A 22,762-nucleotide genomic window follows, 5' to 3' on the forward strand; every position below is an offset into this window, starting at 1 on the left:
TTCTTCCTTCAGATGAGAATGAGCTTCTCTAATCAGAAGCCTGATGTAGTAAGAAACTGCGTTCTTAGACATTGGTAGCGAAGGCTTCTTGACAGCACACCATAAGGCTTCTGATTGTCCTCGTAAAGGTTTTGACCTTCTTAGATAGTACCTAAGAGCTCTGACTGGGCAAAGTACTCTCTCCAGTTCGTTCCCCACCAAGTTGGACAGGCTAGGGATCTCGAACGATTTAGGCCAAGGACGTGAAGGAAGCTCGTTTTTAGCCAAAAAACCGAGCTGCAAGGAACATGTAGCCGTTTCCGATGTGAAACCTATGTTCCTGCTGAAGGCGTGGATCTCACTTACTCTTTTAGCTGTTGCTAGGCATACGAGGAAAAGAGTTTTTAATGTGAGGTCCTTAAAAGAGGCTGATTGGAGCGGTTCAAATCTAGATGACATAAGGAACCTTAGGACCACGTCTAGATTCCAGCCTGGAGTGGACAACCGACGTTCCTTTGAGGTCTCAAAAGACCTAAGAAGGTCCTGTAGATCTTTGTTGGTGGAAAGATCCAAGCCTCTGTGGCGGAAGACCGCTGCCAACATACTTCTGTAACCCTTGATCGTAGGAGCTGATAGGGATCTAACGTTCCTTAGATGTAACAGGAAGTCAGCAATCTGGGTTACAGTGGTACTGGTTGAGGAAACTGCATTGGCCTTGCACCAGTTTCGGAAGACTTCCCATTTAGACTGATAGACTCTGAGAGTGGATGTCCTCCTTGCTCTGGCAATCGCTCTGGCTGCCTCCTTCGAAAAGCCTCTAGCTCTTGAGAGTCTTTCGATAGTCTGAAGGCAGTCAGACGAAGAGCGTGGAGGTTTGGGTGTACCTTCTTTATGTGAGGTTGACGCAGAAGGTCCACTCTTAGAGGAAGAGTCCTGGGAACATCGACCAGCCATTGCAGTACCTCTGTGAACCATTCTCTCGCGGGCCAGAGGGGAGCAACCAACGTCAGCCGTGTCCCTTTGTGAGAGGCGAACTTCTGAAGTACCCTGTTGACAATCTTGAACGGCGGGAATGCATACAGGTCGAGATGGGACCAATCCAGCAGAAAGGCATCCACGTGAACTGCTGCTGGGTCTGGAATCGGAGAACAATACAATGGGAGCCTCTTGGTCATCGAGGTAGCGAAGAGATCTATGGTTGGCTGACCCCACAGGGCCCAAAGTCTGCTGCAAACATTCTTGTGAAGGGTCCACTCTGTGGGGATGACCTGACCCTTCCGGCTGAGGCGATCTGCCATGACATTCATATCGCCCTGAATGAACCTCGTTACCAGCGTGAGCTTTCGATCTTTTGACCAAATGAGGAGGTCCCTTGCGATCTCGAACAACTTCCTCGAATGAGTCCCCCCCTGCTTGGAGATGTAAGCCAAGGCTGTGGTGTTGTCGGAGTTCACCTCCACCACCCTGTTTAGCTGGAGGGACTTGAAGTTTATCAAGGCCAGATGAACCGCCAACAACTCCTTGCAATTGATGTGAAGTGTCCTTTGCTCCTGATTCCATGTTCCCGAGCATTCCTGTCCGTCCAATGTCGCACCCCAGCCCGAGTCTGATGCGTCCGAGAAGAGACGGTGGTCGGGGGTCTGAACAGCTAAAGACAGACCTTCCTTGAGAAGAATGCTGTTCTTCCACCACGTTAGAGTAGACCTCATCTCTTCGGAAACAGGAACTGAGACCGTCTCTAGCGTCATGTCCTTTATCCAGTGAACAGCTAGATGATACTGAAGGGGGCGGAGGTGGAGTCTCCCTAACTCGATGAACAGGGCCAGCGATGAAAGTGTCCCTGTTAGACTCATCCACTGCCTGACTGAGCATCGGTTCCTTCTCAGCATGCTCTGGATGCACTCTAGGGCTTGGTTGATCCTTGGGGCCGACGGAAAAGCCCGACTCTGAATCTCCATACCCAGGTAAACAATGGTCTGGGATGGGACGAGCTGGGACTTCTCTAAATTGACCAGGAGGCCCAGTTCCTTGGTCAGATCCATAGTCCATCTGAGATTCTCCAGACAGCGACGACTTGTGGGAGCTCTTAAAAGCCAGTCGTCTAAATAGAGGGAGGCTCTGATGTCTGCCAAGTGAAGGAATTTCGCAATATTCCTCATCAGTCTCGTAAACACAAGAGGTGCCGTGCTTAGGCCAAAGCACAGGGCTTGGAACTGGTACACAACCTTTCCAAAGACGAATCTTAGGAAAGGTTGGGAGTCTGGATGGATGGGGACGTGAAAGTATGCGTCTTTCAGGTCTAACGAGACCATCCAGTCCTCCTGCCTGACCGCTGCTAGGACCGACTTCGTCGTCTCCATCGTGAACGTCTGCTTGGTGACATAAGCATTGAGAGCACTGACGTCCAGCACCGGTCTCCAACCTCCTGTCTTCTTGGCTACCAGGAAGAGACGGTTGTAAAAGCCCGGGGATTGATGATCCCGGACTATGACCACTGCTTCCTTTTGTAGCAAGAGCGACACCTCTTGTTGCAACGCTAGCCTCTTGTCCTTCTCCTTGTAGTTGGGAGAGAGGTTGATGGGAGATGTAGCTAGAGGGGGATTGCGGCAGAACGGAATTCTGTATCCCTCCCTTAGCCACTTCACAGACTGAGCGTCTGCACCTCTGCTCTCCCAAGCTTGCCAGAAGGTCTTGAGTCTGGCTCCTACTGCTGTCTGGAGAGGAAGGCAGTCAAAACTTGCCTTTTGCAGACTTGGAACCCTTCTTGGACTTGCCACGGTGACTGTCTGCACGGGTACCTCCTCTGCTGGAGGTTCTGCCACGAAAGGGCGGGATGAACCTAGAAGCAGGTGTATCAACTGCTGTAGGGCGGAAGGGTCTAGGCACGGAAGGTAAGGTTTTAGCCTTACGTGCAGAAGAAGCCATGAGGTCATGAGTATCCTTCTGGATAAGAGAGGCAGCCATCCCCTTAATCAACTCCTCCGGAAACAGACACTTGGAGAGAGGAGCAAACAGCAACTCTGACTTCTGGCAAGGAGTGATACCAGCAGATAAGAAAGAGCACAGATGTTCTCTCTTCTTGAGGACTCCTGATACATATGAAGCCGCAAGTTCACCAGACCCATCCCGAATTGCCTTGTCCATGCTAGACATGATCAGCATGGCCGAGTCCTTATCTGAAGGGGAAGTCTTCCTGCTTAAGGCTCCCAAACACCAATCGAGGAAGTTGAATATCTCGAAGGCACGAAAGACTCCCTTCAACATATGATCAAGATCGGAAAAGGACCAGCAGATCTTCGAACGTCTCATAGCCAACCTGCGGGGAGAGTCAACCAGACTTGAGAAGTCGGCCTGGGCAGAGGCAGGAACCCCCAAGCCAGGTTCCTCTCCCGTGGCATACCAGACGCTCGACTTAGAAGCCAGCTTGGGAGGAGGAAACACAAAAGAGGTCCTTCCCAGTTGCTTCTTGGAATGCAACCAGTCCCCCATAACCCTCAAAGCTCTCCTAGATGATCTGGCGAGAACAAGCTTGGTGAAGGCAGGCGCAGCAGACTGCATGCCCAGAGCAAACTCGGAGGGAGGAGAACGAGGGGTTGCAGACACAAAGTGTTCAGGATACAAATCCCTGAACAAAGCAAGGACTTTGCGAAAGTCTAAGGAGGGTGGCGAAGACTTGTGTCCTTCAACATCAGAGTGAGGATCATCCAGATGAGCAGCTTCATCATACGATACATCATCATCCGAAAGTTGAGTTGTGAGTGGCAAAGGCAGAGCAGCAAGCTGAACGGCTGAATCCTGCAGAACGGGTGCATGCGTACCTGCGGATCCATCATCATGCCTCTGCTGGACAGTCTGCGAGCTGGCAACAACAAAAGCAGAGGGCTGGTGTGTGGGAGGGTCTGCGGTGGGCTGAGGAGCATGCGGTATGGTATGCAGAGCATGCTGTAAGGTATGCGGCTCATGCTGCATGGTATGCGGAGCATGCTGTAAGGTCTGCAGAGCATGTTGCATGGGCTGAGGAGAATGCCGCATAGTGCTGGAACCCGGCAACTCCTGATGCGGCAGCTCACGCATGTTAGCAGATGGTGCAGCAAGAACATGCGTCTGGCAGTGAGGACTGCGCATCGGTGGAGGAGCTCTCACAGGTGGGGTATGGGAGCAGGCAGCCGCAGTATCTGCTGAGCGCACAACCTCTGCGGGTTGTAGGTTAACAGGAGAGGTGTTAACCTTCTCGGCATGAAACTCCTGCATAAATGCCGCAAGCTGAGACTGCATAGTCTGCAGCATGGACCACTTAGGGTCTACTGTGGTTGGAGCAACAACAGACGGAGCAGAGGCCTGTTGAGGGACCACTCTACCTCTCTTGGGAGGTGTGCAGTCATCAGATGACTGCGGCGAGTCCGAACTGACCCAGTGGCTACACCTGGGCCGTTGGACTAGCTCGGAAGGGACCTTACGTTTGAGCGGTCGTGAGACCTTGGTCCACCGTTTCCTCCTGGAAACCTCTTCCACAGACGAGGAATGTAAGGGGCTCATTCGTCTGTAAGTGGATGGGACGATCCTTAGCAGATACGTCCGCAACCACTGAGGATACATCCGTGCGCCGATCAAGGCCTGCCGAACCCTTTGGTCCTTCGACATTGCTTCTCCCCTGGGCTTGGGAGCTTGCAAGAGGTCCCGGACTGGGAGGACGACTGGCACGCACAGATGTACCCTCATGCGCAACACTGACACTGACACTATGCACATCACTAGCACTAACACTTCCCACTGCACTCTTCGCTTTCAGCTCTCTGACATCTGCCAAGAGCTGATTGCGGTCACTAACCAACGACTCCACCTTCTCACCGAGAGCCTGAATGGCACGCAACATATCCGCCATACCAGGCTGAGCACTCGTAGCAGGTTCGGGAGTCACCACCCACAGGGGAAGGAAAAGGTTGAGGGGCATGGGGAGAGGAAAAATCCACAGAGCGAGAAGAACTCCTCCTATCTCTCTCCTTCTCTAACCTACGTGCATATCTGAGGAATTCATTAAAATCGAATTCCGAAAGCCCAGCACATTCCCCACATCGATCTTCCAATTGACAGGATTTTCCCCTACAATTGGAACATACGGTGTGAGGATCTATAGAGGCCTTCGGAAGACGCCTAGTACAAGTCCTAACAATACACTGCCTGTATTTAGGAACTTGGGAATGGTCAGACATCTTGAATTTAGAGGTAGTCAAGGGGGAATTCCAAAATTAAGCAAAGATCGTTAACCAAGGAATCAAATTAATTCCAAAAGCTTGCTAAGCTAAGGATAAAGCTTCCTGAACAGCGAAGGCTAAACTTCAGAGCAAATACATCACCAAATCGTGAACAAAAGACTCCAAAATCAACAGCGTATCCATGTAGGTCTTGCCGGCGGCACGACAGAGGAAAAATTGAGGTCTTGTTGACAAGAAGTACTTGAGTACCTGACCACAGATGGCGCTGTTGAGCACACCCCCACCTGGATAGCGATCGCTGGCGTATCCCGACCGTAGATTTCTGTCGGGCAACGGAGTTGACAGCTACATGATCATCGGGTAGATTAATATTGAAAAAATCATTTAACTTGAATATTTTTTATTATAGTACCGTACATAAATCATATAACCCTTTCTATAGAATTAAAGTGAAACTTACTTTTCATACAAACCTCCAATTACACTGAAGCACCATTTACAAAAAACTATCCCACACAATCTCCAAAGAAAGAAGTTTGCCCAGTCTCATAAATTTGCTGTTTATCACCTAATCAATTACTATTTTATGCACAGTTGGATTATATAAATTGAACACATTTATATTAAAATAAGTTCTGAAATTGACCCAAAGAATCTATCATAGAGTAAAGTTGGTTTTTTGCGAGTGCTTCCCAACAAACCTAAAGAAGTTGATAACGTAAGATAATTAGGATTTATAAGATTTTTACCATAGCTATTTTTCCTGCTTTAGTTTTATTTTACTTCTATTGTAATATTAACTGTTATTTAAACATTTATCAGCACATGGTACAGTAATGGTACAACAAAAAACCAGCCCTGACTATTCATGTCATATGGTATAATGCAAACAAGATATCTCTCAAAATATTAAAGCAACTACAGCACTTCCATAATATTTCCATAGAACAGGAAGTAAAGCTTGATCATGCATCACTGGCCACTTCCAATTTCTCTACCAAAAAAAAAAAAAAAAAAAAACCAGCTGTAGAAGCCACGAGACCTTGTCTCAAACGACTTCTAGCGCATTCCTCTTTATCATTGTCTTCACTTCGCTAGCAAGGATGACGGCTCTTTGGAGATTTCAGAGGATACATCAGGAGCATCATTGGAGAGTGTGTGAGGGGAGGACATGAGTTGATGAAAGGTAGGCAGAACTAATATTGCAGGATGTTTACCAAACAGTCACTGCCACATTCCCCAATGGCTTGACAGGTATTCATGGCAGCTGGAGGAGGGGTTTGCCAATCTCTGCTACCTCTGGCACCTTTTCTGGTATGGCCAGATTGGGGGCTAAAGGGTGGAGTGTGGTCTACACCCTTCCTAGAGGTAGAGTGTCCCAGGCCCAGAGATTATAGTGGTTTCACCACCTGCTTCTTCAGTACTGTTTTACTGGGCTGAGAGGAAGAAGCTCAGGGAGCAGTTGATAGGGAGGGCCTCATCCTTTGAGGATCGTTGCTCTGTAGCTGAGGGACTCTCTTTTCTCCACATGTCAACATTGTTCTTGATCTCATCTACAAGAAAGAGCATCAAGATGTCCAAGATTGGGGCATTCCTGAGGGAGACAGCTGCTTCTTGTCCCAAGTGACTAGACAAGCAAGCTGCTACTGCATTTCTCCTCTTTAGCCAGACATATACAGTAACTGCCTTGGCTACACCTACTACTCGCGCTCTCCAGGTCATCCTTCTGCAAGAACATATGGCTTGGCAAGGAAAGGGTGGGTCCGTACAAAAATATGTTATTTTTATTAATAAAATAAATTTTTGAATATACTTACCCGGTGATTATATAAGCTGCAGCTCTGCTGCCCGACAGAAAAACTCTACGTTCAAAATACGCCAGCGATCGCTATGCAGGTAGGGGGTGTACATCAACAGCGCCATCTGTCGAGCAGGTACTTAGTACTCCATGTAAACACAGAACCAATTTTCTCCTCGGTCCACTGGGTCTCTATTGGGGAGGAAGGGAGGGTCCTTTAATATATAATCACCGAGTAAGTATATTCAAAAATTTATTTTATTAATAAAAATAACATTTTTCAATATTAAACTTAGCCGGTGATTATATAAGCTGATTCACACCCAGGGGGGTGGGTAGAGACCAGCATTACTTGTTTACATTATTATGAGCTAAGTATTTTGTATTTCATTTTAGCAGTTATTCAAAATAACAAACATAAAATAAATAAGTACCTGGTAAGGAAGTCGACTTGAACAATTACTCTGCCTTTTTAAGTACGTCTTCCTTACTGAGCCTCGCGATCCTCTTAGGATGCTGAGCGACTCCTAGGAGCTGAAGTATCAAGGGTTGCAACCCATACTAAAGGACCTCATCAAAACCTCTAATCTAGGCGCTTCTCAAGAAAAGAATTTGACCACCCGCCAAATCAACCAGGATGCGAAAGGCTTCTTAGCCTTCCGGACAACCCAAAAAACAACAATAAAAAACATTTCAAGAGAAAGATTAAAAAAGGTTATGGAATTAGGGGAATGTAGTGGTTGAGCCCTCACCCACTACTGCACTCGCTGCTACGAATGGTCCCAGGGTGTAGCAGTTCTCGTAAAGAGACTGGACATTCTTAAGATAAAAAGACGCGAACACTGACTTGCTTCTCCAATAGGTTGCGTCCATTATACTCTGCAGAGATCTATTTTGTTTAAAGGCCACTGAAGTTGCGACAGCTCTAACTTCATGTGTCCTTACCTTCAGCAAAGCATGGTCTTCCTCATTTAGATGGGAATGAGCTTCTCGTATCAACAGTCTGATATAATAGGAAACTGCATTCTTTGACATAGGTAAAGGTTTCTTAATAGCACACCATAAAGCTTCTGACTGTCCTCGTAAAGGTTTAGTTCGTCTTAAATAGAACTTAAGAGCTCTAACAGGGCATAAGACTCTTTCCAGTTCATTTCCAACCAAATTAGAAAGGCTTGGAATATCGAACGATTTGGGCCAGGGACGAGAAGGTAGTTCGTTTTTGGCTAGAAAACCAAGCTGTAAGGAACATGTAGCCGTTTCAGATGAAAATCCGATGTTCCTGCTGAAGGCGTGTATCTCACTTACTCTTTTAGCTGTTGCTAAGCAAACGAGGAAAAGAGTCTTTAAAGTGAGATCTTTAAAGGAGGCTGATTGAAGTGGCTCAAACCTTTCTGACATAAGGAATTTTAGTACCACGTCTAAATTCCAACCTGGTGTAGCCAAACGACGCTCCTTCGAGGTCTCAAAAGACTTAAGGAGGTCCTGTAGATCTTTGTTGTTAGAAAGATCTAAACCTCTGTGACGGAAGACTGTTGCCAACATGCTTCTGTAACCTTTGATCGTGGGAGCTGAAAGAGATCTTTCCTTCCTAAGGTATAATAGGAAGTCAGCTATTTGGGTTACAGAGGTACTGGTTGAGGATACTGATACCGACTTGCACCAGCTTCGGAAGACTTCCCACTTCGACTGGTAGACTCTAAGAGTGGATGTCCTCCTTGCTCTAGCAATCGCCCTGGCTGCCTCCTTCGAAAAGCCTCTAGCTCTCGAGAGTCTTTCGATAGTCTGAAGGCAGTCAGACGAAGAGCGTGGAGGCTTGGGTGTACCTTCTTTACGTGTGGCTGACGTAGAAGGTTCACTCTTAGAGGAAGAGTTCTGGGAACGTCCACCAGCCATTGAAGTACCTCGGTGAACCATTCTCTCGCGGGCCAGAGGGGAGCAACTAACGTCAACCTTGTCCCTTCGTGAGAGGCGAACTTCTGCAGTACCTTGTTGACAATCTTGAATGGGGGGAATGCATAAAGGTCTAGATGGGACCAATCCAGTAGAAAGGCATCTATATGAACTGCTGCTGGGTCCGGGATTGGCGAGCAATAAATTGGGAGCCTCTTGGTCATCGAGGTTGCAAAGAGATCTATGGTAGGTTGGCCCCATGTGGCCCAAAGTCTCTTGCACACATCCTTGTGTAGGGTCCATTCTGTTGGGATGATTTGACCCTTCCGACTGAGGCAGTCCGCCATGACATTCATGTTGCCTTGAATGAACCTCGTTACTAGAGAAAGGTTTAGATCTCTTGACCAGGTGAGGAGGTCCCTTGCGATCTCGTACAACGTCATAGAATGGGTCCCTCCTTGCTTGGAGATGTACGCCAAGGCCGTGGTGTTGTCTGAGTTCACCTCCACCACCTTGCCTAGGAGGAGGGACTTGAAGCTTTTCAAGGCCAGATGAACTGCCAGTAGCTCCTTGCAGTTGATATGTAACGTTCTTTGATTCGAGTTCCAAGTTCCCGAGCATTCCCGACCGTCTAATGTCGCACCCCAGCCCGTGTCCGATGCGTCCGAGAAGAGAACGTGGTTGGGGGTCTGAACAGCCAGGGGCAGACCCTCTCTGAGGTAGATGTTGTCCTTCCACCAAGTCAGTGATGACTTCATCTTCTCGGAAATGGGGATCGAGACCGCTTCTAGCGTCTTGTCCTTTTTCCAGTGAACAGCTAGGTGAAATTGAAGGGGACGGAGGTGCAGTCTCCCTAACGCAATGAACTGGTCCAGGGATGATAGCGTCCCTATCAGACTCATCCACTGTCTGACTGAACATCGGTCCTTCTTTAGCATGTTCTGGATGCATCCTTGGGCTTGACTTGTTCTGGGGGCCGACGGAAAAGCCCGAAAAGCTTGACTGTGAATCTCCATCCCTAAGTACACTATAGTTTGGGATGGGACCAGTTGGGACTTTTCCATATTGACCAGGAGACCCAATTCCTTGGTCAGATCTAGAGTCCACTTTAGATTCTCCAGACAGCGACGACTGGAAGAAGCTCTTAGAAGCCAGTCGTCCAAATAGAGGGAGGCTCTGATGTCCGCTAAATGCAGGAATTTGGCAATATTCCTCATCAGTTTCGTAAAGACAAGAGGCGCCGTGCTTAGGCCAAAGCACAGGGCTTGAAATTGGTAGACAACCTTCCCGTAAACGAACCTTAGAAAAGGTTGGGAATCTGGGTGGATGGGGACGTGAAAGTAAGCGTCCTTTAGGTCTAAAGAGACCATCCAGTCTTCCTTCCTGACCGCTGCTAGAACAGACTTTGTCGTCTCCATGGCGAACGTCTGCTTTGTGACAAAGACATTCAGAGCACTGACGTCTAGCACCGGCCTCCACCCTCCTGTCTTCTCTTGTCCTCCTCTCTGTACCTGGGAGAGAGGTCGATGGGAGACGTTGCTAGAGGGGGTTTGCGTACAAACGGGATCTTGTACCCTTCTCTGAGCAACTTCACAGATTGTGCATCTGCGCCCCTTTTCTCCCAGGACTGCCAGAAGTTCTTGAGTCTGGCTCCCACTGCTGTCTGAAGAAGGTGGCAGTCAGACTCTGCCCTTAACGGACTTGGTACCTTTCTTCTTAATTCCACGTCTCCCTTCGGCACGAGCACCTCCTCTGCTGGAGGCTCTGCCACGAAAGGGCGGAATAAATCTGGACGCTGGAGTGTCCATCCTGGGTCTAGACACGGTAGACAAAGGGGTGGCTTTGCGGGCAGATGACGCAACCAGGTCATGCGTGTCTTTTTGAATCAAGGAGGCAGCAATCTCCTTTATCAACTCCTCTGGGAAAAGGCACTTTGAGAGAGGAGCAAACATAAGTTCCGATTTCTGACATTGTGTTACTCCAGCTGACAAGAAGGAGCAAAGGTTTTCCCGTTTCTTGAGGACCCCGGAAACGAACGAAGCCGCAAGCTCACTGGAACCGTCCCGTATGGTCTTGTCCATGCAGGACATAATGAGCATGGAAGTTTCCTTGTCAGAAGGGGAGGTCTTCCTGCTCAACGCTCCCAAACACCAATCCAAAAAGTTAAAAACCTCGAAGGCTCTGAACACTCCTTTCATCAGATGGTCTAAGTCTGAAGGAGTCCAACAAACCTTGGAGCGTCTCATGGCTAGCCTGCGGGGAGAGTCTACTAGACTTGAGAAGTCGCCCTGGGCAGAGGCTGGAACTCCCAAGCCGAGAACTTCTCCCGTGGCATACCAGACGCTCGATCTGGAAGAGAGTTTCGCAGGGGGAAACAAGAATGCTGTCTTCCCAAGGTGCTTTTTGGACTGCATCCATTCTCCCAACACTCTTAAAGCTCTCTTAGACGAGCGGGCGAGGACGAGCTTCGTAAAGGCAGGCGCGGATGACTGCGTGCCTAAAGCAAACTCAGATGGAGGAGAGCGTGGGGCCGCAGAAACAAACTGATCAGGATACATCTCCCTGAACAGTGCAAGAACTTTCCTAAAGTCCAAGGAGGGAGGCGTGGTCTTGGGTTCGTCGATGTCCGTATGTGGGTCGTCAAAGTGTGCAGCGTCGTCATCATCAGATAGTCCATCATCTGAATACTGAGGAGGAAGCGGCAAAGGAGTAGGAATAGGCTGGTCAGCTGAGTCCGGCAGCACGGGTGCATACGTGACTGCACTGGACGCAACGTCATGGAACTGTTGCCCAGTCTGTGAGCTGGCAACAACCATAGCAGCGTGGGGGCGCAAAGCGTCTACTCCTGACTGTCTAGTCTGCTGTGGGCGAGTAGTGGTAACCACACTGGGTTGCGGAGGTTGACGCACCGCATCAAAACAAAACAACTTAGGTTGTTGTTGTAACTCGCGAACGTCAACGGAAGGTTCCGTGCGTCGCTGAACGTCAACATGCGGCTGGCAGGGTACACTGGAACGCATGGGTGGCGGGACTCTCACAGCTGGAGTGCGGGAGAAGGTAGCCTCAGCGTCCACTGGACGCACAACCGTGGTTGGTTGTAGGCTAACGGGTGGTGCAGCGTCAACCTTCTCCGCACGAAAGTCCTGCATTAATGACGTCAACTGTGTCTGCATGGTCTGCAGCAAAGACCACTTTGGGTCTACAGTAGCAGGTGCGGCAACAGACGGAGATACTGCCTGATGTGGTACCGCTTTGCCTCTCTTAGGAGGTATGCAGTCATCGGAAGACTGCAGCGAGTCCGAACTGACCCAGTGGCTACAACTGGGCCGTTGGACTTGCGCGGAAGGGACCGACTTGCGTTTAAGAGGCCGTGAGACCTTGGTCCATTGTTTCTTTCGAGAAACGTCTTCCGCAGACGAGGAATAAATGGGCTCTCTCGTCTTCTTGTGGGTGGGGCGATCTTGGTTAGATACGTCCGAAACCACGGAGGGAACATCTGTTCGCTGATTAAAGCCTATCGAACCCTTTGGTCGTACGACATTGCTTCTCCCCTGGGCTTGGGAGCTTGCAAGAGGTCCCGGACTGGGAGAACGACAGGCACGAACAGACGCACCCTCAAGCGCAACACTAACACTTTCCACAACACTACCACTCACTTTGTCACTACCCACTGCACTCTTACACTTCAACTCCTTGACGTCTGCCATGAGTTGGTTACGGTCACTCGCCAATGACTCGACTCTCTCACCCAGAGCCTGGATGGCACGCATCATATCTGCCATCGAAGGTTGTTGAGTGCTAGAAGGGGGATCAGGAGCAACCACTACAGGGGAAGGAATAGGTTGTGGGGCATGAGGAGAGGAAATATCAACGGAGCGAGATGAACTTCTCCTGACTCTATCTCTCTCTAGCCTACGTGAATATTTCTGGAATTCGTGAAAATCAAATTCCGAAAGACCAACGCATTCCTCACACCGATCTTCCAATTGACAGGTTTTATCCCGACAATTGGAACAAACGGTGTGCGGATCGATAGAGGCCTTCGGAAGACGCCTTGAACAGTCCCTAGCACTACACTTTCTGTATTTAGGGACTTGAGAAGGGTCAGCCATCTTGAATTAGTCAAAGGGGAATTCAAAATCTATCCAAAGTCGTCAACAAATAATCCAAAATCAATAAAAGAATGCAAAGATGTATTGAAGATAACCTCTGCAAAGCGAAAGCTAATAACTAGAAATGTGTACTTCACCAAAATCTGTGAAAACCAATCCAGTAAGCAACAGCGAATTTAGTAGGTCTTGCCGGTGGCACGACAGAGAGAAAATTGGTTCTGTGTTTACATGGAGTACTAAGTACCTGCTCGACAGATGGCGCTGTTGATGTACACCCCCTACCTGCATAGCAATCGCTGGCGTATTTTGAACGTAGAGTTTTTCTGTCGGGCAGCAGAGCTGCAGCTTATATAATCACCGGCTAAGTTTAATATTGAAAAAACCAGGTTTCACTGGGCGTCACAGGTCTCTCCCCAGAAATAGATTTTTCCTTCGTCAAAATCCCTTTTTTGTAACTAGCTAAAACAATTATCTATGGCAAATCAAATGAAAAAAAGAAATATAACATAAATAAGAGGCTCACTTCACTTACCTATAATGTGGGTTTTTCCACCAAACAACATTTCCAATAAGGGCTCCTAATACAACCAGTCCTTTCCAAACCCAGATTGGTATAAATACAATCCAGAAGCTCCATCTTACTTCTTCGTCTAGACGCAGAGCAAAAAGGGCAGTAAAAATTGCCAAACACACCCACACAATAAACTTCCTGAAAAAATATATTTTATATGTACTTTATTAAAAAGTTTCAACAATAAAAACTTTGTAACAAAATGGAAATTATTTTCAAATAATACTGAAAGTTCCCTTAGTACACTGCAATTTTCATGGGTAAACAAATCTTTGTCTTACAATAAAACACTAAATAAATGTGATATAGTCTAGCTTTTGCAACAAGATCATATGAGCAGTAAGTCCATGAATATACAACAATTGTAACAAATTCTGTCATCATCAAGCAATAAAAATTTCTTTTTATTTTTCCTAGCTATACAAACTCGAGTCCTTTCAAATAAGGATGTCTTCGGCAAGGTCAGAATAGCCGTTAAAATTGTTAAAGAGGCAGTTAACAAAGGGGGCGAATGTCAGCAAGTAACCTCACCCCCTTTCCTGTCTAAGTTTTCTCACATTTTTACCTTTGTCCCAAGACTGAGAGGAGTGGTTGAGGTGGGAAGTTTTAAATTTAAAAGCCTAAGGTTTGTATAGCTAGGAAAATACAAATTACTTTCAAAATCTGTTATTTGTTTCTATGTGAGTATAAACATTTAATCCTTTAAAACTAAACTGTTTTTTTTCTCCGTAACGTGCAAGTCTCCCTAGTCCAGTATGGGAAAGAGGGGGGATGACTCCAGCAACCTCTTATTTGCCTATCTTGGTGATGAGTAAGCTGATAGAGCCTGGTCAGTGTTTGGTTATGTACCTAGTAATCAGTCAATGAACTCTTTCTCCCTTGAAGAGGAGAAACCAGGAATGAAATACCTGGTGTAGGTTGGCCAATGATTAGGTATTCATTCCACCATCCTCCCCATCGTAAAGGGAGGATGGTGGATAACCACTTCTTACAGATACAGTCTAGTAAGAATGGCACTCAGAAATGTAACTCATCAGCATCAATGTCATACCCAGTGTGTAACTGTACTTATGCATAATCCCAAAGTGAGGGGAAGAAAAGAACCAGAAGAGCCTGTCATTCTGCCTTTCATCTAGACTTACTCTGAACATGTTACCAGAGACAAGATGCTTTCCATCCTTTATGGGAACTGGGCTAGCTACATATCTACTACAGCCGACAAAGATGGGTCAAGAACTAAAGTGTTGAACAACTTCTGGGTATACTGTACTCCCTTGAATTGATAGCTATGAAGGTAGCTAGGCACTTCCAAACTCCTTCATCACCTGTCCGCCTGCAAGATTCTTTGGAGTCTAAAGTAGGACCAATACCCTGACTTCCTAACATGTTATTTTTATTAATAAAATAAATTTTTGAATATACTTACCCGGTGATCATATAGCTGCAACTCTGTTGCTCGACAGAAAAACCTACGGTCAAAATACGCCAGCGATCGCTATGCAGGTGGGGGTGTACATCAACAGCGCCATCTGTCGAGCTGGTACTTAGTACTCCAAGCAAACAAAGAACCAATTTTCTCCTCGGTCCACTGGGTCTCTATTGGGGAGGAAGGGAGGGTCCTTTAATATATGATCACCGGGTAAGTATATTCAAAAATTTATTTTATTAATAAAAATAACATTTTTCAATATTAAACTTAGCCGGTGATCATATAGCTGATTCACACCCAGGGGGGTGGGTAGAGACCAGCATTACATGTTTACATTATTATGAGCTAAGTATTTTGTATTTCATTTTAGCAGTTATTCAAAATAACAAACATAAAATAAATAAGTACCTGGTAAGGAAGTCGACTTGAACAATTACTCTGCCTTTTTAAGTACGTCTTCCTTACGGAGCCTCGCGATCCTCTTAGGATGCTGAGCGACCCCTAGGATCTGAAGTATCAAGGGTTGCAACCCATACAACAGGACCTCATCAAAACCTCTAATCTAGGCGCTTCTCAAGAAATGACTTTGACCACCCGCCAAATCAAGTAGGATGCGAAAGGCTTCTTAGCCTTCCGGACAACCCAAAAACAATAATAAAACATTTCAAGAGAAAGATTAAAAAGGTTATGGAATTAGGGAATTGTAGTGGTTGAGCCCTCACCCACTACTGCACTCGTTGCTACGAATGGTCCCAGAGTGTAGCAGTTCTCGTAAAGAGACTGGACATTCTTAAGATAAAAAGACGCGAACACTGATTTGCTTTTCCAATAGGTTGCGTCGATTATACTTTGCAGAGATCTATTTTGTTTAAAGGCCACGGAAGTTGCGACAGCTCTAACTTCATGTGTCCTTACCTTCAGCAAAGCTTGGTCTTCCTCATTCAGATGGGAATGAGCTTCTCGTATTAACAGTCTGATAAAATAGGATAAAGCATTCTTTGACATAGGCAAAGATGGATTCTTAACTGAACACCATAAAGCTTCAGACGGGCCTCGTAAAGGTTTTTAAATAGAACTTAAGAGCTCTTACAGGACATAAGACTCTTTCTAGTTCATTTCCAACCATACGATAAGTTTGGAATATTGAACGATATTGGTCAAGGCCGAGAAGGCAGCTCGTGTTTGGCTAGAAAACCAAGTTGTAGAACATGTAGCCATTTCGGATGAGAATCCGATGTTCTTGCTGAAGGAATGAATCTCACTGACTCTTTTAGCTGTGGCTAAGCATATCAGGAAAAGAGTCTTAAAGGTGAGATCTTTCAGGGAGGCTGATTGTAGCGGTTCGAACCTGTCTGACATAAGGAATCTTAGTACCACGTCTAAATTCCAACCAGGTGTAACCAAACGACGCTCCTTCGTGGTCTCAAAAGACTTAAGGAGGTCCTGTAGATCTTTATTGTTGGAAAGATCTAAGCCTCTGTGACGGAAGACTGATGCCAACATGCTTCTGTAACCCTTGATAGTGGGAGCTGAAAGAGATCGTTCTTTCCTCAGATATAAGAGAAAGTCAGCTATTTGAGTTACAGAGGTACTGGTCGAGGATACGGATACTGACTTGCACCAGTTTCGGAAGATTTCCCACTTCGATTGGTAGACTCTAAGGGTGGATGTTCTCCTTGCTCTAGCAATCGCTCTGGTTGCCTCCTTCGAAAAGCCTCTAGCTCTCGAGAGTCTTTCGATAGTCTGAAGGCAGTCAGACGAAGAGCGTGGAGGCCTTGGTGTACCTTCTTTACGCGTGGCTGACGTAGAAGGTCCACCCTTAGGGGAAGTGTTCTGGGAACGTCTACTAGCCATCGAAGTACCTCGGTGAGCCATTCTCTCGCGGGCCAGAGGGAAGCAACTAGCGTCAACCTTGTCCCTTCGTGAGAGGCAAACTTCTGCAGTACCTTGTTGACAATCTTGAACGGAGGGAATGCATATAGATCTAGATGTGACCAATCTAGTAGAAAGGCATCCATATGAACTGCTGCTGGGTCCGGGATTGGTGAGCAAAATATTGGGAGCCTCTTGGTCATCGAGGTTGCGATGAGATCTATGGTTGGCTGGCCCCAGGTGGCCCAAAGTCTCTTGCATACATCCTTGTGGAGGGTCCATTCTGTTGGAATTATTTGTCCCTTCCGACTGAGACAATCTGCCATGACATTCAAGTTGCCTTGGATGAACCTCGTTACTAGTGCTATGTCTAGACCTTTTGACCAGGTGAGGAGGTCCCTTGCGATCTCGTACAATGTCAGAGAGTAGGTCCCTCCTTGCTTGGAGATGTACGCCAAAGCCGTGGTGTTGTCCGAGTTCACCTCCACCACTTTGCCTTGAAGGAGAGACCTGAAGCTTTTCCAGGTCAGACGTACTGCCAGTAGCTCCTTGCAGTTGAAATGCATTGTCCTTTGACTCGAGTTCCATAATCCCGAGCATTCCCTACCGTCTAATGTCGCACCCCAGCCTACGTCCGATGCGTCCGAGAAGAGAACGTGGTTGGGAGTCTGAACAGTCAGGGGAAGACCCTCTCTAAGGTTGATATAGTCCTTTCACCAAGTCAGACAAGACTTTATCTTTCCGGAAACCGGGATCAAGACCGCTTCTAGCGTCTTGTCCTTTTTCCAGTGAAAAGCTAGATGGTATAGAAGAGGACGGAGGTGTAGTCTTCCTAGTGACACAAATTGATCCACAGATGACAGTGTCCCTACCAGACTCATCCACAGCCTGACTGGGCAGCGTTCCTTCTTCAGCATCTTCTGGATGGATAGCAGGGCTGGGGGTTGATCGTCTTGTTCAGCAACGTCCTCATCAGAGGGTTCCTCATCCGAAACTGATGAGGAAACGGCAACGGAGTGGGCAACGTCTGACTTGCTGAATCCGGTCGCACTGGTGGATGCGTGACGGAGCCGGACGCAATATCATGGCACTGCTGCACAGTCTGTGAACTGTCAACAACCATGGGTGCGCGAGGAAGTACAGCGTCAACCCGAAACTGTCTAGACTGTTTGGGTTGTGCAGTCAACACCCTACCGGGTTGCTGAGGTTGACGCACTGCGTCACAACAAGTCACCTCTGCTGGTTGTTGAACGTCTTCCTAGTGACACACTGAACGTCAACAACCACCTCCGAGCGTCGCTTAACGTCAACGTGCGACTGGCAACCCACACTGGGTCGCATCGGTGGAGGAACCACCTCAACTGGCAGACGCGAGTAGGTTACCTCAGCGTCAACAGGGCGCACAACCAACCGGTTGGAAGGTTGTTGGCCAGAAGGAGGAACCACCTCAACTGGCAGACGCGAGTAGGTTACCTCAGCGTCAACAGGGCGCACAACCAACCGGTTGGAAGGTTGTTGGCCAGAAGGTTCTTCTCTGCATTTAAGTCCTCTATCAAGGACACAAGCTTGGACTGCATGTCTTGCAGCAAAGCCCATTTAGGGTCTACGGGAGCAGGTGTGGCAACAGACGGGGTTAGCGACTGAGGCGGAACCATTTACCATCCCTGGAAGACTTGTTATGTGTGACATAATAGTACAGCAAAACTTCAAAGGCTCGACAAAAGCTGAGAAGTTGACCTGTAAACAACTTGGAGCGTCTCCTGGCCAGGCGCCAGGGAGAGTCTACCAGAATTGAGAAGTCTATCTGGGCAGAGGCATGAACTCCCAAGCCGAGAACTTCTCTCGTGTCCTATCAGACTCTCGCTCTATAAGCCAGTTTAAAAGAAGGGAAATCAAAGGCTGTATCCCTAAAACTCCTCCTGGTGCAAAAACCAGTCGCCTAGCCAACGTAACGCTCTCTAGGAGAGCGAGAGAGCACTAGCTTAACAACAACGGCTTCGAAGTAGCTAGGCCTAGTGTAAGTTCTGACGTTTAGGCGAACGAGGAGCAGCAGTTACAAGATCCGGACGAAGATCCTTAAAAAATCATCATGATTTAATTAAAGTCCATAGGAGGCTAAGCAGCTTAAGGCTCCTCTCCAAATGACAGAGTCCTCCAAGGAATATCAGTAGGAGGGAGAACAGCACTTTCTCATCTACAGGAACCTTGTCCGATAAAAGCTAGGTTATCTTAGTGAGTCTCTCACTGGTGCATTAGTAGCAGACCAGAAGGCAACGTCATGTAACTGCTTGACAGTCTGTGAACTGTCAACAACTGAACTGTCAACCACAACAGGTGCGTGAGGACATACAGTGTTCACTCGAGACTGCTTTGACTGTCTATACTGAGCAGTCAAAACAACTCTAGAATGCGGAGGTTGACGCACCGCGTCAAAACAAAACAACTTAGACTGTTGTTGTACCTCGCGAACGTCAACGGAAGGTTCCGTGCGTTACTGAACGTCAACATGCGGCTGGCAGGGTACACTGGAACGCATGGGTGGCGGGACTCTCTCAGCTGGAGTGCGGCAGAAGGTTGCCTCAGCGTCCACAGGACGCACAACCGTGTTGGTTGTAGGCTAGAGGTTGGTGCAGTGTCAACCTTCTCCGCACGAAAGTCCCGCATCAATGACGTTAACTGAGACTGCATGGTCTGCAGCACAGACCACTTAGGGTCTACAGGAGCAGGTGCGGCAACAGACGGTGTGACTGCCTGATGCGGTACCGCTTTGCCTCTCTTAGGAGGTGAGCAGTCGTCTGAAGACTGCAGCGAGTCCGAACTGACCCAGTGGCTACAACTGGGCCGTTGGACTTGCGCGGAAGGGACCGACTTGCGCTTAATAAGCTGCGAGACCTTGGTCCATGGTTTCTTACGAGAAACCTCTTCCGCAGACGAGAAATAAATGGGCTCTCTCGTCTTTGTGTGGGTGGGGCGATCTTGGGTAGATACGCCCGAAACCACGGAGGGAAACGTCTGTTCGTTGATCAAGGCCTGACGAACCCATAAGTCGTTCGACATTACTTCTCCCCTGGGCTTGGGAGCTTGCAAGAGGTCCCGGACAAGGTGAACGACAGGCACGAACAGACGAACCCTCGGACGCAACACTGTAACACTTTGCGCATATCACTTTATCACTTCGATTTTCTGTTTTGCACTTATTACACTGAAATCGAAACTTTTACTGATTTCTCTAGCAAAAAACAGAAAACATATATAAAGATAAAAAATTCAGTGGCTGGGAAAGAGACTAAACACTCGTTCAAATAAACTATGTTTACAATCTCTCACCGCACATAGCCTGGGGACAAGAATAAAACCCTAGAAACGTTTTACCTTCTTCCCCGTACAGCGACTAGGGAGGAGAGTAACACGAGAACAACGTTACCCGCTTGAATGGAACGTTTTCTCTCCTCTCTCTCCCTCCGTCTCTATCTCTCTCTCTCTCTTTCTCTCTTGATTTCGCACCTAAGAGAAGAGCCCAATTATATTTCGTCAAAAAAAAAAACATGTTATTTGACTAAAGGAAAAAACTGAAAGGTTTTTCAATTAAAAAGTTCCTTTAAAATAGAATTTAAAACATTTAAGCTAAGAAAGAATGAACAAAACGTCAGAATCGATTTACTCTTACTGCAAAGTGAAACCGTGATACACTCTCTCTCTATCGTAACGATAGAGCGCATGTTGAACGTCCTGAACGTCAACAACTGCGTAGTCTAAAAAACTAAACGTTAGTTCAACTTTGAAAACAGTACGAAGACTATCAAAGAAATTCTTTCATAAAACATTAAATCTAAAAAATTTTAAATTCTTTAAATATGATATAACGGGCTCAACGTTGATTAACTTCGGTTCCAAGTTAGGACCGCCTACTATCAGGAAAGGTCGCATATAAACAAAACATAAAAATTTATTTTTATATGTTTATAATAAATGGAAAGTTAATCGAAGAGGCCTAATAATAGCGGAGAGATATAAAATATATAGATCTATAACGTGTTAAGCAAAATTACTAAAAACCTAAACACACTTCCGTCTAAGGGAAGGGTCGGCCATTTAAAAGTGAAAGAGAGTCCATACTCTCTGTCACCATAATTAAATCTATCCAAAACGAGTTCAAGTTTTGAGATGAAGATAAAACCCCTGCATAGCGAAAGCTCAAAACTAGAATAGTGTACTTCACCAAATACATGTAGTTGTGAAAACAAATCCAGTTAGTAACAGCGTATTAGTAGGTCTTGCCGGTAGCCCGACAGAGAGAAAATTGGTTCTTTGTTTGCTTGGAGTACTAAGTACCTGCTCGACAGATGGCGCTGTTGATGTACACCCCCACCTGCATAGCGATCGCTGGCGTATTTTGACCGTAGGTTTTTCTGTCGAGCAACAGAGTTGCAGCTATATGATCACCGGCTAACTTTAATATTGAAAATTGTAGTTTGACCTTATACCTTGACTCCCTTCAAAGGTCAAAGCATATGCTATTTGATTGTCTCACGAAACTAGAAAGAGACTTCTTTGACAACTCCCTTATGTTTCTGCCAGTGTTAAGGAAGAGTCACAGGTACTTTAACCGGAGATGCAGAGCTATCACAGAACATCAGTACACGACAGCAGTCAAAGTAAAAGGGAATGCTCTCCAACTGGAGAGAGGGCGGGGCAAGGAACCGCTAGTTATCCGATTTTAACGACAGATTCCAGCTCATGCCAAAGTAATCTCCCTATTTAAAGAATGAGGTTTTGTATGTTGTGTAGGAACCAATAGTCCATCAATTTTTTCAGTCCTTTTGGTAGTTTTCATTAGCGATCTAGGTTAACTCATTGCTGTGGCAGTATCACTCCTTACATCTATCACATTCTGCACTTTCGTCCTCTGGGCCCAATTCTCTCACACAGCTGGCACACCAGCATGAATCACTTGTTATCAGGTTTGAACCCCTATCATTCTCTTTTCCTGTGGAAGTGAATATTGTTTTATGTTCAACACCTTCCAATGACTTTTCTTCCACAAAGTGTCAATGGGTCCACTTTCTTGTTCACTTTGGCTGTTCCCCCCTAGACTAATCAACAATATCCAACTTCACTTGGATAGTTTCTTTCGTTTTACCAACCATGTTTACCTACCTTTTGTTATTCTAGGTACTGTACTGTACCTTACTCGACCACACTGGTTGCCTTGAGTGAGAAAATCAAAAAAGTCATTTTTATTTTTCCTAACATACTTACCGAGAACTACTTTCTTAGGAGTTACCTGTAATCTCCTCTCTATCGACCAGAGTTTTGTGTAGTATACCCTAAAACCCGTTTTCTATGGAGGGCTACCTCGGGCGTAAGAGAACGTGCCCCGAGGGTAGCTTTTGCGCTAGGTAAAGGTCCACCTGGGTCGTGAGCGTCAGTAAGTTCTTCGGATGTTGCACAATTCTCGCAAGGGCAGAGAGGCACTCGGGGAAGGTAAGGAGGGCCATTACCCGAAAGTAGTTCTCGGTAAGTATGTTAGGAAAAATAAAAATTACTTAAAATTTTTTATTTGTTCCAACACGAATACTTACCTCGAACTACTTTCTTAGGAGACTTACACTTTAGGAGGTGGGAGTGCCTTCCTGACCTTCAGACCCAGCAAGCGGAAGCCAAGAGGCCTAAGTATAAACAAAACATACTAGGAAAACGGACGATAGGGTAACTACACAAAGAGCTCACGTTAGTGTCTAAGTACTCACCCTTTGAAAAACTTCTTCTGATGTTGAATCCAGTAACGTAGTTGCAGAGAACGTGTTATCCAATGGTTACAAGAGGGTTATCTCCGATAAGGATAGGGAAAAACGGGGAATAGGGTGAAAGGGAACGAACCTGTGTCTCCCGGTTTGC

General features: G+C 46.7%; 1 protein-coding gene across 1 annotated transcript in view; it reads right to left on the reverse strand.

Annotated features, from left to right (window-relative positions):
* The window catches only part of LOC137644153 (transmembrane protein 185B-like), a 102,486-nt gene that overhangs the window by 36,354 nt on the left and 43,370 nt on the right, over positions 1–22,762 (reverse strand). The window contains exon 2 of the mRNA XM_068377136.1: positions 13,525–13,701. Coding sequence (XP_068233237.1) covers positions 13,525–13,701 — 177 coding nt within the window. The remainder of the gene's footprint in view (positions 1–13,524; positions 13,702–22,762) is intronic.

Source organism: Palaemon carinicauda, chromosome 7, assembly GCF_036898095.1.
Source record: "Palaemon carinicauda isolate YSFRI2023 chromosome 7, ASM3689809v2, whole genome shotgun sequence".
In the NCBI taxonomy this organism is placed as follows: domain Eukaryota; kingdom Metazoa; phylum Arthropoda; class Malacostraca; order Decapoda; family Palaemonidae; genus Palaemon; species Palaemon carinicauda.